Consider the following 16,633-nt stretch of genomic DNA (forward strand, 5'->3'; position numbering starts at 1 on the left):
ACAGGGCCTTTAGAGAAAAGTCAAAGATCGTACACAGAATCAAAGCTCAAATAGAGCTGATCAATCAATTCAGAGCATTTTTTACACCTGTTCACACCTGTTCACACCTGGCATTAACATACAGTACAAGTCAATGTTGATTCTTTTTGGAATAGAGGGGTAACGTGTTGATTTTTGTTGGGATAGAGGGGTAGAATGTTGATTATTGTTGGGATAGAGGGGTAGAATGTTGATTATTGTTGGGATAGAGGGGTAGAATGTTGATTATTGTTGGGATAGAGGGGTAGAATGTTGATTATTGTTGGGATAGAGGGGTAGAATGTTGATTATTGTTGGGATAGAGGGGTAGAATGTTGATTTTTGTTGGGATAGAGTGGTAGAATATTGATTGTTGTTGGTATTTAAGGACAGGTATTGTTACTATTTGCGTTTCACTTTTATACTCTTCAGATCCAGTATGATCAATCGTGATTAATAAAATATTTATTTTGATGAATCTGGTTCATTTAGATTCAGATTCATGGATTGGCGATTGAGAAAACCTAGTATATATGTATATAAGTACATAAAAGAGCCTCTGAACTGTGTCTATAGGCAGTTCTGGAGTTTGGGGAGATGTCGTAGGGTTCCCCTGTTGACTTGTTACCTCTTTCGGTCACGCGCCATCGCTCCTCTTAATACCTCTGTGCCGGGCGGCAGCGGAGGATGCGGCGAGTTGCCCAGGTAGAGGTCAGAGGCGTCCACGGCCCACTTCCCCTGGCCGAGCTTCTCCCAGCTGGGCTCAGAAACCCTCTCCTCTCCCCTCTCAACTATTAACATCCAGCTCCATCAAGGTCAGCGCTAATTAGAATGTGTGTGGATCATCCGGAGAGGCCGGCCAGGAAAGTGCTGAGTCTCAAGGAGGAGCCGGCTCACCGGGAGCGACCATGAAATCAGAGTGGCATTGTACTTTCTTCTTTATTAATTCATGCTCTCTTCCCTTCCTCAGACCTCAGAGCTGTTAAACACCCTTACCCACAATCCAGTGTGTGTCCGGCTGTCACTCACCTGCAGACGGACGGGGTTAATTTAACCAGGGCTGCTCTGTCCCCGGAGTTTTAATAAGTGGTGAAGTTACTCGAAATAAGCATCAGCTCTAACTGGGTCAATATCTGGATCAATACGTTCTACTCCACAGCCTGTTGTTTAAGATTGGAGAAGAACCTTGAGTCATCTGGAATCAGACTGGATCTTCCCACATAAACAACTTAACCTGTAGAATCTAAGAGACTGTTTACACCTGGAGTTAAAACAGAGAACAGAGAACTGGGACATCCTATCCATCTATTTCATCATTCTACTGCTCTATCCCAATAATAATCAACATTCTACCCCTCTATCCAAACAAAAATCTATATTCTATCTCTCTAAATCATCAAGAATCAACACTCTACACTTCTAAACCAACAATAATTAACATTCTACCACTTTATCTCAACAAGAATCAATATTCTACCCCTCTACTCCAACAAGAATCAACATCTTACCCCTCTACCTGAACAAGAACCAACATTCTTCCCCTCTACTCCAACAAGAATCAACACTTCACCTCTCTATCCCAACAAGAATCAACACTCTACCTCTCTATCCGAATAAGAATCAAGATTCTACCCCTCTATCTCAAACAAGAATCAACATTCTACCCCTCTATCTCAACAAGAATCAACTATCTACCCCTCTATCCCAACAAGAATCAATCTTTACCGCTCTATCTCAACAAGAATCAACACTCTACCCCTCTATCCCAATACGAATCAAGATTCTACCCCTCTATCTCAAACAAGAATCAACATTCTACCCCTCTATCTCAACAAGAATCAATCTTTACCGCTCTATCTCAACAAGAATCAACACTCTACCCCTCTATCCCAATACGAATCAAGATTCTACCCCTCTATCTCAAACAAGAATCAACATTCTACCCCTCTATCTCAACAAGAATCAACATTCTGCCCCTCTATCTCAACAAGAATCAATCTTTACCACTCTATCTCAACAAGAATCAACACTCTACCCCTCTATCCCAATACGAATCAAGATTCTACCCCTCTATCTCAACAAGAATCAACATTCTACCCCTCTATCCCAACAAGACACATTATACCCTTCTATCCCAACAAGAATCAACATTCTGCCCCTCTATCCCAAAAAAGCAAGAATCAACATTTTACCCCTCTATCTCAACTATAATCAATACCCTACCCCTCTATCCATATCTGGATGACTTTACTAATCATTTACAATTTAGAAAAAACAAGTAAAACACAAAAAGGTTAAATGAGAAGGCTTTTGACTTAACTTTTGTCTAGTACTGTATGTGTACATATCACTAAAAAGACCAGATTTGGGATACTTTTACTTAAATGCTCAATGCTAAGCTAAGATATGCTAAGCTAAGCTAAGCTATTTGATGGTTTGGGTTGTTTGCTCCTCTCAGCACCACCACTGTTAAACCGAATCCTACAGGAAACACAAAGCCTGGTGTTGATATATTGAACATGTACAGTATATAAATTACACTGTACACTGAATTCCATTAAATATTCAGCAGCCCGGTGTATCGTAAACAGATCTCCGCACATCACTCATCATACGGAGAGGAAATTCACAACATGTTTAAAGACAAACGTCAGACGCAAATCAAACCTGACAGCAACACTGATTTATTCATCAGATCCACAAATGGATTACATACCATGATATACGGCACACGAGGAAAAAAAAACAAAATCTGCTTAACGCAGAGGTTACGATGACATCCCAGCCAACAGCCAATCACATTAACAGATTCAAGCAAAGAAAAAGAAAAAAGAAAATCCAGAGTGTCTCTCTCTCTCTCGGCTCGGAGAGGACGACACAGCAGTGATTTAGTTATCATTGATTAGCAATTAGCACTCTTTTCAGTTTGGACTGGCATGACAGTTCTAGGGCATTAGCGCTGCGCCATCGTAATACAGGGCAATTAAAAGGAGGCTAATAGGGGGTGAGGTAGGGAGGTACAGTGTAATGCAATAAAAGGAGAGGTCAGTCTGTAATAAACCAGACAAAGGCTTAATCCCATTCCTCACGTCTTCCCTTCCCTTGTTTTCTAGTGACCTTCTTACTCTTCTTACCTCTGGAAGTACAGGGGGAGTTTATAAAGAGAGGTGGTTGAAATACATATAATCTTCTAGAAAATGCTTAAGTTAGATATTCCTTCCACCTTAAATGATGCAATAGCCTCAGTAACTGCTGCTGCACCATTTAAGGTGGAATGGAAAAATTAACTAGCCTAAATTGTAAGCTTATGTTATGAAGAAAAGGCCCATAAAACATTGAAACTCATATTTTTTTATAAAGAATATACCACATTTGTGAGCTATTTTCAGCGGTAGCTAACAGCCCTCGGTTTTTCAGGAGTTTCCCTTAAATTAAAACTCATCTTACCCTTCTATCCCCAATAGAAATTGGGAAACATTATCCAAGGTTTCTGCAAGTAAGGATAATTTAAATCTAGGTTTACAGTCTTTACAGTAAGCTTCTGTCCATCTATCCATCCATCCATCCATCCATCCATCCATATAATTGTTGGAATAACCCTGGTTTTTAATCACAGTTTTTTCATGCATCTTGGCATCATGTTCTCCTCCACCAGTCTTACACACTGCTTTTGGATAACTTTATGCTGCTTTACTCCTGGTGCAAAAAATTCAAGCAGTTCAGTTTGGTGGTTTGATGGTTTGTGATCATCCATCTTCCTCTTGATTTTATTCCAGAGGGTTTCAATTTGGTAAAATCTCTCTCTCTCTCTCTCTCTCTCTCTCTCTCGGAGGTCAGAGGCTGAGAAAGAGCAGTTCTGTAGTGTTTAATCAGGGAAGGACTTTTACAGGGAAATCAGACAGAACTGATTGCAGTTTTCAGTCAGGTATATTAAGAGTGTCAGCCCCGGCTTTTGTAGACGTGATTATCTGAGGTGAACTCGCACTTCAAACACAATGCAACACCGCACCACTTCCTGCTCAGCGCACCCCGCCGGCCCGGCTACACCTCCGCCGCTTCTTGACGCAACAAGCAGAAATCTGCTAATGGAGCCCTCCGGCTGCGGCGGCGGGCGGCGAGTCAGGGACGCCACCTCGCCTGAGAAAGGTCCTGGAGGGTCTTGTAGTACAAAGCTGGGCTGAGGAGCAGGAACGTTCTGCAGGATAGCGGGACGATCCGGCGGCGTGATCAGGTGATCCGGGCTCCTCACTGCGACTCGCACATCACAGAGCGCGGTGAAGAGCCAGGCTTCGGCGGCGGGAGCCCGGGCTTTGTGAAGCGTACGGTGGTGCCGGGGTTAGCGGTGCTGCGCCGCTGCTCCTGCGCCGCTGCTCCTGCGTTACGCTGCATTACCCCACAGGCCTAAAGCACTGCTTTGATGGAGAGACGGAGGGATGAAGTGGAGGAAGTGCCATTCTTAAGGGACAAAATGCACTTTGATTCAGACTGCAGGCGAGACTGCAGGCGAGAGCGCGGCGGGGAGGTAGGGAGGTGTCGGGGGGTGGAGGGGGGTGGTGATGTGATGGGGAGAAAGACAAAGACTAAAGAAAGCTATCTGTGTTCAGGTGGGAGGGGAATTTACCTTAGAAGAGGGGAAGAGACAGGTGAAGAACTGACTGAACCCACTGATTTTAGCTAAACAACTACACAGCAAGACGGGAGAAAGTAATCAGCACTCAGGTGAAAGTGAAGGAAGAGACGGGTGAAGAACTGACTGAGTAAAACGGAAAAAAGAGGGAATGATAAGGGGTGAAGATAATTAAAGAGCCATTAAACCCCATGATTTTAGCTATACAGCAAGACAGGTGAAGGTAATCAGCACTCAGGGGACAGTGAAGAAGAAGACATGTGCAGAACTGACTGAGTAAAAGGGGAAAAAGAGATCATCAAATGGCCAATAAACCTCCTAAGTTTAGCTATGCAGCGATACAGGTGAAGGTAATCAGCACTCAGGTGACAGTGAAGGAGGAGACAGGTAAAGAACTGACTAAGTAAAAGGTAAAAAGAGAGGAAAGGTGTGACGATAATTAAAGAGTAACTAAACCTCCTAATTTAAGCTATACAGCTACACAGCAAGACGGGTGAAGATAATCAGCACTCAGGTGACAGTAAAGAAGAAGACGTGCAGAACTGATTGAGTAAAAGGGGAAAAAGAGATAATCAAAATGCCACTAAACCTCCTAATTTTAGCTATACAGCAATGCAGGTGAAAGTAATCAGCACTCAGGTGACAGTGAAGGAGAAGACAGGTAAAGAACTATATGTTAAACTGTCTCTCGTCTGCTGTATTTATTGTATTTATTGTATTTATCATAGTGTTTTAGATTTATATTGTTCAATTTCATTGCACTGTATACTGAAACTCCCTATACTTTAATAAAATTCCATATACTTAATTCTTATCGAGTTATTAGAGTATACGGACATAAACTCAATTAAATTAGTTTTAATTTATTAAATGATTTGAGTAATACTCAAAGTGCTGCACTACTGTGTTTTACTTCGCTTCATGAATTCCTAAGTGTTCAAAAATTATCAGAACAACCTTCGCTAAAATATATTTGAAATAAAAAATATATAAATATTATAATAACAAAAGAAAACTCTGTATACACTGGAGAAAAATGAACAAAATACAAAATCATTCGCAATGAATTTAACAAACAGACCAGTTTAAATTCTAAGAGAAGCAGGTGAGGGTAATCAGCACTCAGGTGACAGTGAGCAGACTGCTCTTTTAAACAAGAAGAAACTGCCTAAAAAATATATTTTCTGAGCCAATTGTATGAAAGAAATACCCGAAACTGAGGCTGTATCTTTCTCCAAAAAATATATGGGAATCTTCAAAATACGTACAAAAGTTCTTTGTACGTTTTAACTTAATTTTAACTCGCTTTAATGATAAATGTACTCCATTTATCATTATCATTTATGCCATATTTGATCAAATATACATTATACATATAAATTTATCACAGCAGTTTAAGGGACTCACCTGTAATAGTTATTTTAGATAGAAATATTCTCATTAGTTTCTGAACCGTAATGGATGAAATCAAAGAGCTGCTTATCTGGCACAATTCATTAAAAGACGCTCGTATAAAAAGACCCGATTGTCTCCGAAATGACTCCTTTTATAGCGTTCACACTTCCCCCGTCCATCGCTCCACTTCAGCACTGATGCGCTCCTTCAGCAGAGAACGTAATTGGTTAAATTAGATTAGTTAACCAATTAGGTAAATAACAAAGTAAATAACCCTCGAGGGATTCGTCCAAACAGTTCATTGGATGGAATTAAGAGAGTCATTAGATTATTGACAGGAGGAATTACAGCACAGCTGGAGATACAAGCTTTCTGTCACTGTTGATGAAAGAAGAATTGACTTTATAAGACGAATGAATGAATAACAGATCATGGGAGCCATACAGGCTGGATTATATAAGAGCTGGTGATATTACTATATGAAGTTAATGCTAATAAACAATGTGGTCCTATACAGAGTTTAATGTTCAGTTTGAAGTATCAAAATGTATTTGTAATCCCATAAATAAGACATATGGTATATTTGAAGAGTAAACAGTTAACTAACTATTTGATTTTAAAAGCTGCACTTTATGACGACATATGTGTCAAACATCGATTCCAATTTTTCCAACGGCAATTACAATAATGTAGCCTGGAGCAGTATTAGCACTAGCCACTAACTGCGCTAAGCGCTAGCTCTGTTGCAGTTCAGAGGTGAGTATTATCTGCCTGTAGCCTGTTGCTAACCCCAGCTAGAACTGCTGGAGCAGAATTAGCAACTAACTGCGCTAAGCGTTAGCTCTTTCGCCGTTCAGAAGTGAGTATTATCAGCCTGTACACTGCTGCTAACCCCGGCTAGCACTGCTGGAGCAGCATTAGCTTTAGCTGCTAACAGCGCTAAGCGCTAGCTCTTTCACTGTTCAGACATGAGTATTATCAGCCTGTAGTCTGCATGTTTGCTGTGTTAAAACAAGCTACATGGGATGAACCGCTAGCTAATATCACCCAGGTTTACCGGAACACTCAGGGTTCCTCAGTGTAGCGCTGTTGGGCAGCATTAGCCGCTAATGCTAATGCTCCACCTTAAATAGAAAACTTTTTTTTTTTAAGCATTACAGTTTTATTTGCTTAGCTTATCTTATCTTATCTTCACAGGTCTTGTCACCCAGCGGCGAGTCCTGCTGAATTAGAAGAAAAACATGGTGACACCCCTGTTCCTTACTAGTGTCGCTTAAAATGCGTCTTATAATCTGGTGCGCCCTATAGCGCGAAAAAATACAGTACAACACACACAGTTGGCAGGAAAATTAATGCATGACCATAAAAATCCTACACAAAAATAAATGATACATAAAAATAATAAAATAAGGCAAAATTAATATAAAACTAAAGCAGTAAAACAATTATAACATGCATTAAACTGCAATAAAATTACAGATCAATGGTGATTTTATAAAAATCTATAAAAAACAGTGGTGTAGTTTAATATGTCCAGTCTGTTTATAATCTGCTCCACTTGTAGGTTTTAGATAAAATTGATGTAATAAAAGATGGCATATGGTGAGTAAGCACTTTATAGAACATAAGCCAGTGTGTTTTTTGTTTTTTTTTCCAATGCAATGCCAGCGAGGACCAAACTTTGATTTAACTTTTTACATTTTTTTATATAGAAAACATACCAAATTTCTCTTCTTACAGTTTCTTACGTTGACCACCATGACTCAAATGATGGGAAATTGTACCACTATATCAAAGACTGTAAAGCTGCTGTAGCATTAAATGTATTCATCACTATCTCCATCATTTCCATCTTCATCATCATCTTCATCATCATCTACGTAAAGCTGCTTCTGGGTTCTGTTCAGACTGCCGGTCGTAACCTTTCCCGTCGGCCGTTCTGGAAGGTGTTTCTCCCCTGAGCTTCATTACAGTTCTCCCATCGACCCGCCAAACCGTCTAATAGTGTTCTTATAGAATGAAGATTTATATATAACTCAGGATTAAAAACGGCTATCTGGCTATTAACTACTTTTATTCCGATCGATCGCAGAGCTCTAATTACAGAGCGCACACCCGGCTGCCTCTGATCTCGGGGGCTCGTCTATATAACGTATATTCCTCAAAATTAAGAGTTTAAACGTCTCGCCGCCGCTCGCTTCACAAAACCAATAAAGGATCTGCTAAATGCCTCGCAAGAACCCGCGTCCCGCGGGACTGAGGGAGGAAGAGTGGATGAAATAAAAGTAAATATCAAAAGGTTCTTCAACCTCAGCGTCCGTCCGTCCATTTGTCTGTTCGTCCGTTTAGTCTGTCTACGCTAAAGCTCGATTCACTGGATTAAATTGAAAAGATTAAAGAGTGTTGAGAATATACAAAGTATAAACACAACATTTTAATAAAGAAAAAAGTGTGTTGTTACTGGCTTGTCAAAAAAAAATGGCCTTTTTTTCGGGAGATATATGCGTAAGAAATGCACTGGAAACAGTGGTGATATTGACTATATTGGTGATATAAAACAAGTTCAATGGTGCAAATTAGCCAAATTGGTGCTGTTGGCTTTTAACGCATGGTCCACTGTAGGGATGCAAGCAAAACACAAGAATACATGGGTGATATTGATCTAGGTGATAGATTGTAGTGTTGGATCTTCAATATATAAGTCAGTTTCATAAGATTGAACATCTAGGTGATGTTTGAATCAGTTCAAATACATGTTAGTGTTGGATTTTTCATACACAATGAGTTTGGTAAGATTGAGCCATCTTGGCTCTTTAATACAGGAGCCAGTTTGGTAATATTTAACATCTAGAAGATGTTTGAATCATTTTAAAAGAGGTCTTAGTGTTGGTTCTTTAATACATGAGACAGTTTGATAATACTGACGTGATGTTTGAATCATTCTAAAGAGATGTTAGGATTTGATCTTCAATACACAAGCGAGGTTGGTAACATTGACCATCTAGATGATGTTTGAACCAGTTTAAATAGATGTTTGTGTTGAATTTTTCATACACAAGTTACTTTGGTAAAATTGACCATCTAGACGATGTTTGAATCTTTTCAAATAGGTCTTGGTGTTGGATCTTTAATACAATACAAACAACCAGTTTGGTAATACTGAACCTCTATGCGATGTTTAAATCATTTGAATCATCTGACCCTTGTTGGCTCTTTAATACAAAAGCCAGTTTTGTGATATTAACCATCTAGGCGATGTTTAAATCAGTTGGATCTTCAAGATATAAGCCAGTTTGGTGAAATTGAACATCTAGAAAATGTTTGAATCATTTTAAAGAGGTCTTAATTTTAAAGAGTGTTGGCTCTTTAATACACAGGTCAGTTTGGTAATATTAAACAACTAGGCGATGTTTGAATGAGTTCAAATAAATGTTAGTGCTGGATGGATGTAATAAAGATAAATATTAAAAGGTTTATAAACCTCATCGTACATCCATCCAACCGTCCAACAGTCTATTTGTTTGTCCGTCTGTCCATTCACGCTAAATACGGATTCGCTGGATTAAATCGAAGAGATTAAAGAGTGTAGAGTGTAGAGTTATTTCAGTTTGGTTCTGGAGAGCATTAGATTAGTTCTCTACGCTCTACTAATTTCCATTCAGATCTTTTTTTTTTTATAACCAATGAGTTTGGTAAGATTGACCATCTTGGCTCTTTAATACAGAAGCCAGTTTGGTAATATTAACCATCTAGGCGATGTCTGAATCAGTTGAAATAAATGTTAGTGCTGGATGGATGAAATAAAGATAAATATTAAAAGGTTCCTCAACCTCACCGTCCATCCGCCCAACCGTCTATTCTTTCGTCCGTCTGTCCGTTCATTCTAAAGCCCGATTGGCTGGATTAAATCGAAGAGATTAAAGAGTGTAGAGTTATTTTATTTCTGTTCTGGAGAGCATTAGATTAGTTCTCCACGCTCTACTGATCTCCATTCAGATCATCAGCAGATTCCAACTCCTTTATGAGCTGAATCAGGTGTGCTGGAGTAAACAGAACCGCCGCGGCCCTCAGGACCGGATTATTCCACCACACAGCAAACACGAGCCGGATTCAATCAACACCCCGCTAATAACCACTATTTCAGCACTTCTGACACAGTTTAAAACACACTGTTTCAATTAGATCAAACAGCAACCGGAGAAAAGCAGAAAGATGACATCATCAGACAGCAGAGGAGGCTGAAAGCAGAGCGGTCTATACCGCGGCTCTGAGACCAGACCAGACTGTGTGATGAAACGAGAAAACGCCGCTCTATTAATCAATAACTGCCTGTCCTTTGGTGAGCGTCCAAACAAACGTCCGTGTGTTAAAGCATAAAACACAAAAACGGAAAAGAGGAATGTTTGGCCATTATATACACAGTATAAACACAGCGGTTTAATACATAAAAAGTGAATTTTTACTGGCCTGCCAAAGAAAATTAACTTTTTCAGGAGATATAAGCTTGAGAAATGCATTGAGACATTGGTGATATTGACTATATTGGTGATATGAAACAAGTTTATTGGTGCAAATCAGCCAAATTGGTGTAAACAGCCTATAAAGTATGGTCTATCGTAGGAATGTAAGCAAAAAAACAAGAATACATTGGTGATATTGACTGTCTACGTGATGTTTGACTCAGTTTAAATATATGTTAGTGTTGGATCTTTAATACAGAAGCCAGTTTTGGTATATTGAACATTTTGGTGATGTCTGAACCAGTTCAAATAGACGTTAGTGTAAGATTTTTTTTGTAACCAATGAGTTTGGTAAGATTGACCATCTTGGCTCTTTAATACAGAAGTCAGTTTGGTAATATAGATCATCTAGGTGATGTTTGAATCATTTTAAATAGGTTTCAGTGTTGGCCTTTTAATACAGAGGCCAATCGGTAATATTGAACATCTAGGGGATGTTTGAATAACCGCCTGTCCTTTGGTGAGCATTTAAACAAACGTCCGTGTGTTAAAGCATAAAACAGAAAAACGGAAAAGAGGAATGCTTGGCCATTATATATACACAGTATAAACACAGCGGTTTAATACATAAAAAGTGCATTTTTACTGGCTTGCCAAAGAAAATTGCCTTTTTCAGGAGATATAAGTGTGAGAAATGCATTAAAACATTGGTGATATTGACCATATTGGTAATATGAAACCAATTTATTGGTGCAAATTAGCCAAATTGGAGGTAAGCAAAATAAACAAAAAATGAACATCTTAGCGATGTTTGAATCATCTTAAAGAGGTCTTGATGTTGGCCCTTAAATCTACAAGCTAGTTTGGTAATACTGAACATCTAGGTGATGTTTAAAAGGGTTTTAGGTGGTTAAAATGTGGGCTTGAGTTGTGTTGTTTATGAATCAGCTACAGTAAGGTTGTAGTTAATTATTTTGTCTTGTTTACTTAAAGCTTTACTTTACTATATACTTTTTTGGTATAATACCGATTTTGAAAAATGCAGGATTGTGTATGTAGGATTGTGTATGATAAGATAAGATAAGATAAGATAAGACTTTATTGATCCCCCAAAGGGGAAATTGACTTGTTACAGCAGCAAGACAAAATCAATGTGCATATTCAGTAACTAAAAAAGTATACTTCTATTTAAATAAAAAGTAAAAGGGCAAATTGTGCAACAGAGGGCAACATAACAATAACTAACACAATTTAAAACACAATCAGAATACTAATATACATAAGAACCAGAGAAAATATAGAATTTTATATATTACTGTAGGCTATTATTGTACAGTCTCACTGCTGATGGGAGGAAGGACCTTCTGAAGCGCTCCTTCCTGCACTGTGGCAGCCGTAGCCTGCTGCTGAAGGAGCTGCTTAGAGAGCTCACTGTATCATAGAGAGGGTGAGATGTGTTGTTCAAAATGGATGTCAGTTTAGCCAACATCCTCCTCTCTCCCACCTTAGCAACAGAGTCCAGACTGCAGGACACTACTGAACTGGCCCTCCTGACCAACCTTTCCAGTTTACTCCTGTCTCGAGCTGTGCAGCCGCTCTCCCAGCAGACCACAGCGTAAATCACTGCAGCAGCGTTCTTGCACCATTTCAAACGTCAAATTTAATGCTTTTTAAGACCTTTTTCAAGACCTCAATAAATAAATGTAAGAAATCAAAACGTAACATTTCCCATTTGTTATCAATTTATTAAAATTTTTGTTCCATTTTGTACAGTAACACAGTTAACCCGCTGCTAATGTTATGTAAGCTAGCTTGCCGCTAATGTAAGCTAGCTCTCTGCTAACCTTAGTTCTTTCCCTGATAATGAAGCTAACTCACCAAAAACCTTAGTTTGTTAGCTAGCTCAATGCTAACGTAGCTTGCACTCTGCAAACTATAGTTCTCTCCTGGTAATATTAGCTAGCTCTCTGCTAACCATAGCGTTCTCCCTGTTAACGTTAGCCAGCCCTCTGCTAAGCTTAGTTCTCTCCCCTGTAATGAAGCTAACTCGCCACTAACCTTAGTATGTTTGCTAGCTCAATGCTAATATAGCTAGCACTCTGGTAACCTTAGTCTCTCTCGGTAACTTTAGCTAGCTCGTCGCTAATATTAGCGCCACTAGCCTTAGATCTCTCATGGTAGCGTTAGCTAGCTCACCACTAATATTAGCTAGTTCCCTGCTAACCTTAGTTCTCTCCCCGATAATTTTAGCTAACTTGCCACTAAATTAGTATGTTTTTTCCCACCGGCATTAAACGCACCGTCTGAAAATTTGATACCTACATCAAATTTACAGCAAATTTAAGACAATCCCCAGATTTTAATTTAAGACATTTTAAGACTTTTTAAGGACCTGCGGGAACCGTGTGCAGAGGCCACCACAGTGTCATAAAAAGTCTTAAGCAGAGCCCTAGACACATTAAAGGACCTTAGTCTCCTCAGAAGATGGAGTCGACTCTGGCCCTTCTTGTACAGGGCATTGGTGTGTGTGGACCAGTCCAGTTTATTATTATACATACCCAGCACTCTCAGCCAGAGTAAAACCACACGTTAAACAGGTAGAATTTTCCTCACCTTTGCTGGCGTTCTCCACGTGCTCCAACTCATCAGGGAATTTCAGGATCTCAGGAAAATTCTCCTCACATTTCTCAGCTAGGAAGTGCAGCAGAGTCGTGTTCTGATCCGCCGACTTCGTGTCCCGTATCTACGATCAAAAACAGAGAGAGATCAGATTAGATTAGTATATATTCTCAGATATAATCACAAAAATATACTGATCATTTTTAAGGTGTTAGTTATTAATACCCTGCCCATTATACTGCACTACACTATACTGAGTATTAGGCATATAGGGTATAAGAGGTATCTGGGGTATGTCTGTGGTGTGATATTTAGGGTATTTGAGGTATATGGAGACTATTTGGTATATGGGTTTACTGTGGTATTTGTGGCATGTAAGGCTATAGTGTGAGTATTAAGTAAGTATGGTAGAAGGGTATTTATGGTATTTAGAGTATTTAAGGTATATGCAAAGTATTGGGTATATATGCCAGGGATATTTGCTGTATTTAGGGTATTTGAGATATATGGGGAGTATTGGGTATATAGGGTATGGAGTATATGTGGTATTTGAGGTATATTCAGAGTATTGGGTATACATGGCATAGAGGTATTTGTAGTATTTGGGATATTCGAGATATATGGGGAGTACTGGGTATATATGATATGGGGTATTTGTGGTATTTAGATAATTTGAGGTATATTGGGGCATTGGGTATATAGGGTAAAGATATATTTGTGGTATTTAGGGTATATTGGGTGTATTTGGGTATGTAGGGTATGGGGGAGTTTGTGGTATATGGGAAGTATTGAGAATTGAGAGGATATTTGCGGTATTTAGGGTATTTGAGGTATACTGACAGTATTGGGTATATGGGGTATCAGAGTATTTGTAGTATTAAGATTATTTGAGGTATATGGGGAGTATTTGGTACATAAGTTATGGGGGTATTTATAGTATACAGGGTATCTGAGGTATATGGAGAGTATTGGGTGTATATAGAGTATAGGTGTAATTGTGGTATTTGAGGTATGAATGGTATTTTGGGGTATTTAGTGTATATAGTTTAAGCAGAGCTTTTCTATCGTAAATTAAGTGAAACTAAATCCGTAACCGATGCTGTTTATTGAATTTGCCCTGAAAATATGATTTTTAAAATCAGGATCTGCATTATTTGGGAGCTCAGTCCTTGTTTTTGACACACTGCGTTTCCTAAAGTGCAGAAGTCACGGCACGGCGGCGGCGGCAGCAGTAGGAGTCTGAGTTGTGACCGGAGGGGGTCTTTAATGAGCAGTTTATACAGTGAGATATGGAGAGCTGGAGATCCTGCAGGCCCACTGATCCACCACCACATCCTCTCCCACTATAATTAAACAGCCAAATCTGCAATATGGCATCTTTCACATTATCTGCCAACTGTGAGCGTTAGAGAGCAGCGCAGCGCCGCTCATATTGCGAGTGACCTTTCGCCGAGAGGTCCGGGATGCAGATCAGAGGCCATCCCAATCCTCCGACTCTGGCTATTGGCTCATTTCAGCAGCTCTCACACTGCCCATCTCCTCCACAGCATCTTCTGTACTCTCACAGCTCTCACATTTTACTGATTTATTTATTTATAGAGCTCATGCTGTAGATTGAAGCTCAGCTCGCTGGGATCACTGAACCATTTTAAACTTTTAGTTTCTAATCACCATCAGAAAGCCTGTGACTGTTTTTAATGACTTTTTTTATTAGTTTATCTTTTTTCTTATATTATTTATATATTTTTTATTTTATTCAATTTTGTTTATTTATTATTACTATTATTAATGTTTTGTATTTTCATTCTTGTTCTTAGTTCTATTATTCATTTAATCACTTATCATTTTTAATATTTTACTTTACTTTTACTACTACTACTATTATCTATTTACTTATTTTATATTTTACACGTTTTTTTTTTACTTTTTATGTCAATTTTTATGGTATTTTAGAATTTTCTGTTTTACATATATATTTTTATTATTATTTCTTTACTATTTATTTCTTATTATTTCTAAATTATCATTAAATGTGTTCAATCCCTTTGATGTTATAAATGCTCGGCAACATCGTAAATGAGGGTCACCCTCAATGTTTCTTCCCGAGTGAAAATAAAGGTGGATTGATGTTGAGTTTGATGGCAGGGTTTAGGTCGTGTCACACAGCCCCAATCATAAATCTCCTTTTACAGTGCAACGTACAGCTTGATTTAGGGCTGTCTGCATGTCTTTGCTATCGTAACATCGGTAAAAGTACTAATAATGTACTAATTATCTTAATTAATTAGCGTGTCACTTTAAGAGCTCATTATTCTCTTTAAGAGTAGAAACAGGTGAGCTCTGACTTTGGCGGATTGCTATTTTAATGGTGCAGCTACCTGGACGTGTCCAACAAACGCTTCTCAGCAGATGAAACTGAGCCTCTCATTCCTGTGTTGACAATTCACTGCCAAGATAGCAATAAACGTCTTACTGATGAACGTCTGACTGTTGACTGTAGTCATGGTTATATTCAGTCAGTGGAGCTCTTGTGTTTTCTGTTACCAAGATAAAAAGCAAAACTCCAGGCAGAGGGGAGTAGTGGAATAGAGGAGGAAAGTGAGGGAAGAAGGAAATGAGGTTTATTTGCTAATTGAGTGTAATTTTGAGAGATTTTTTTTATGCATGATATTTTAGCGAATTCTTCAGTTTACAGGTTTTATTTGTCAACTGACAATTTCAGTGTATTTCAGATCAAGTGCACACTTTACATGTGGTTTAGAAATGGTGAAATTTAGTAGATTTGTGTTTGAATTTAACAACATTTTGTTAATACACTGCAAAATGAAAAAAATGAAATCTTAGCGAAATCAAAGTGAATTTATCTAGTTTCAAAGCAATAAATCTTATTTCTTGCTCTGATAAGAATTTTCAGTCTTGTAAATTGTAACTGTAAGACTGTTTTACATATTTTAGAAATAATTATCTTATTCAGTCTTACTTAGAATTTTCACCTTATTTTAAGTCATTTGAACTCAAAATAAAACACAATCACCAGTCAAGTTATTCTGATACTTGTGTAAAATATTTCCGCTTGATTTGAGTCTTACTTCACTCATTTCGAGGCTTTGTCATTGCTTTTTTTAAGAATACTTTAAAAGAAAATTTAGCTTACCCCATTGGAAGATTGTTTTGCTTAATTTTGAGCATTTATGTCTCAATTTAAATAAATTTTATCTAGTTTTTGCCAATGGATTTTTTGCAGTGTAAGTCATTTATTTCAGTTTAAAAATATGGAAAAAGCTATTTTTTTTTCACAAACGATTTATTTTTGAAAATTTGTTCTGCGTGGACCTGTTTTTCTCTGTAAAGCTGCTTTGTGACAACTTTTGCTATAAAAAGCACTATAAAAATTCAAATTGAATTGAATTAAATTATAAAAGAGATTTGATTGTGTTTCCTAAACATGGCTGTTTTTTATAAGTTGATGAGTATATTTAGGGTGTGTAATATATTTTTCTGCACAGATTTGAGA

General features: G+C 38.3%; 1 protein-coding gene across 5 annotated transcripts in view; it reads right to left on the reverse strand.

Annotated features, from left to right (window-relative positions):
- diaph2 (diaphanous-related formin 2) overlaps positions 1–16,633 on the reverse strand; it is an 877,667-nt gene that overhangs the window by 314,522 nt on the left and 546,512 nt on the right. For all 5 annotated transcript variants that reach the window (XM_022683643.2, XM_022683642.2, XM_049484129.1 and 2 more), the window contains one exon: positions 13,114–13,243. In XM_022683643.2, coding sequence (XP_022539364.1) covers positions 13,114–13,243 — 130 coding nt within the window. The remainder of the gene's footprint in view (positions 1–13,113; positions 13,244–16,633) is intronic.

This window comes from Astyanax mexicanus, chromosome 10, assembly GCF_023375975.1.
Source record: "Astyanax mexicanus isolate ESR-SI-001 chromosome 10, AstMex3_surface, whole genome shotgun sequence".
Taxonomy (NCBI): Eukaryota; Metazoa; Chordata; class Actinopteri; order Characiformes; family Acestrorhamphidae; genus Astyanax; species Astyanax mexicanus.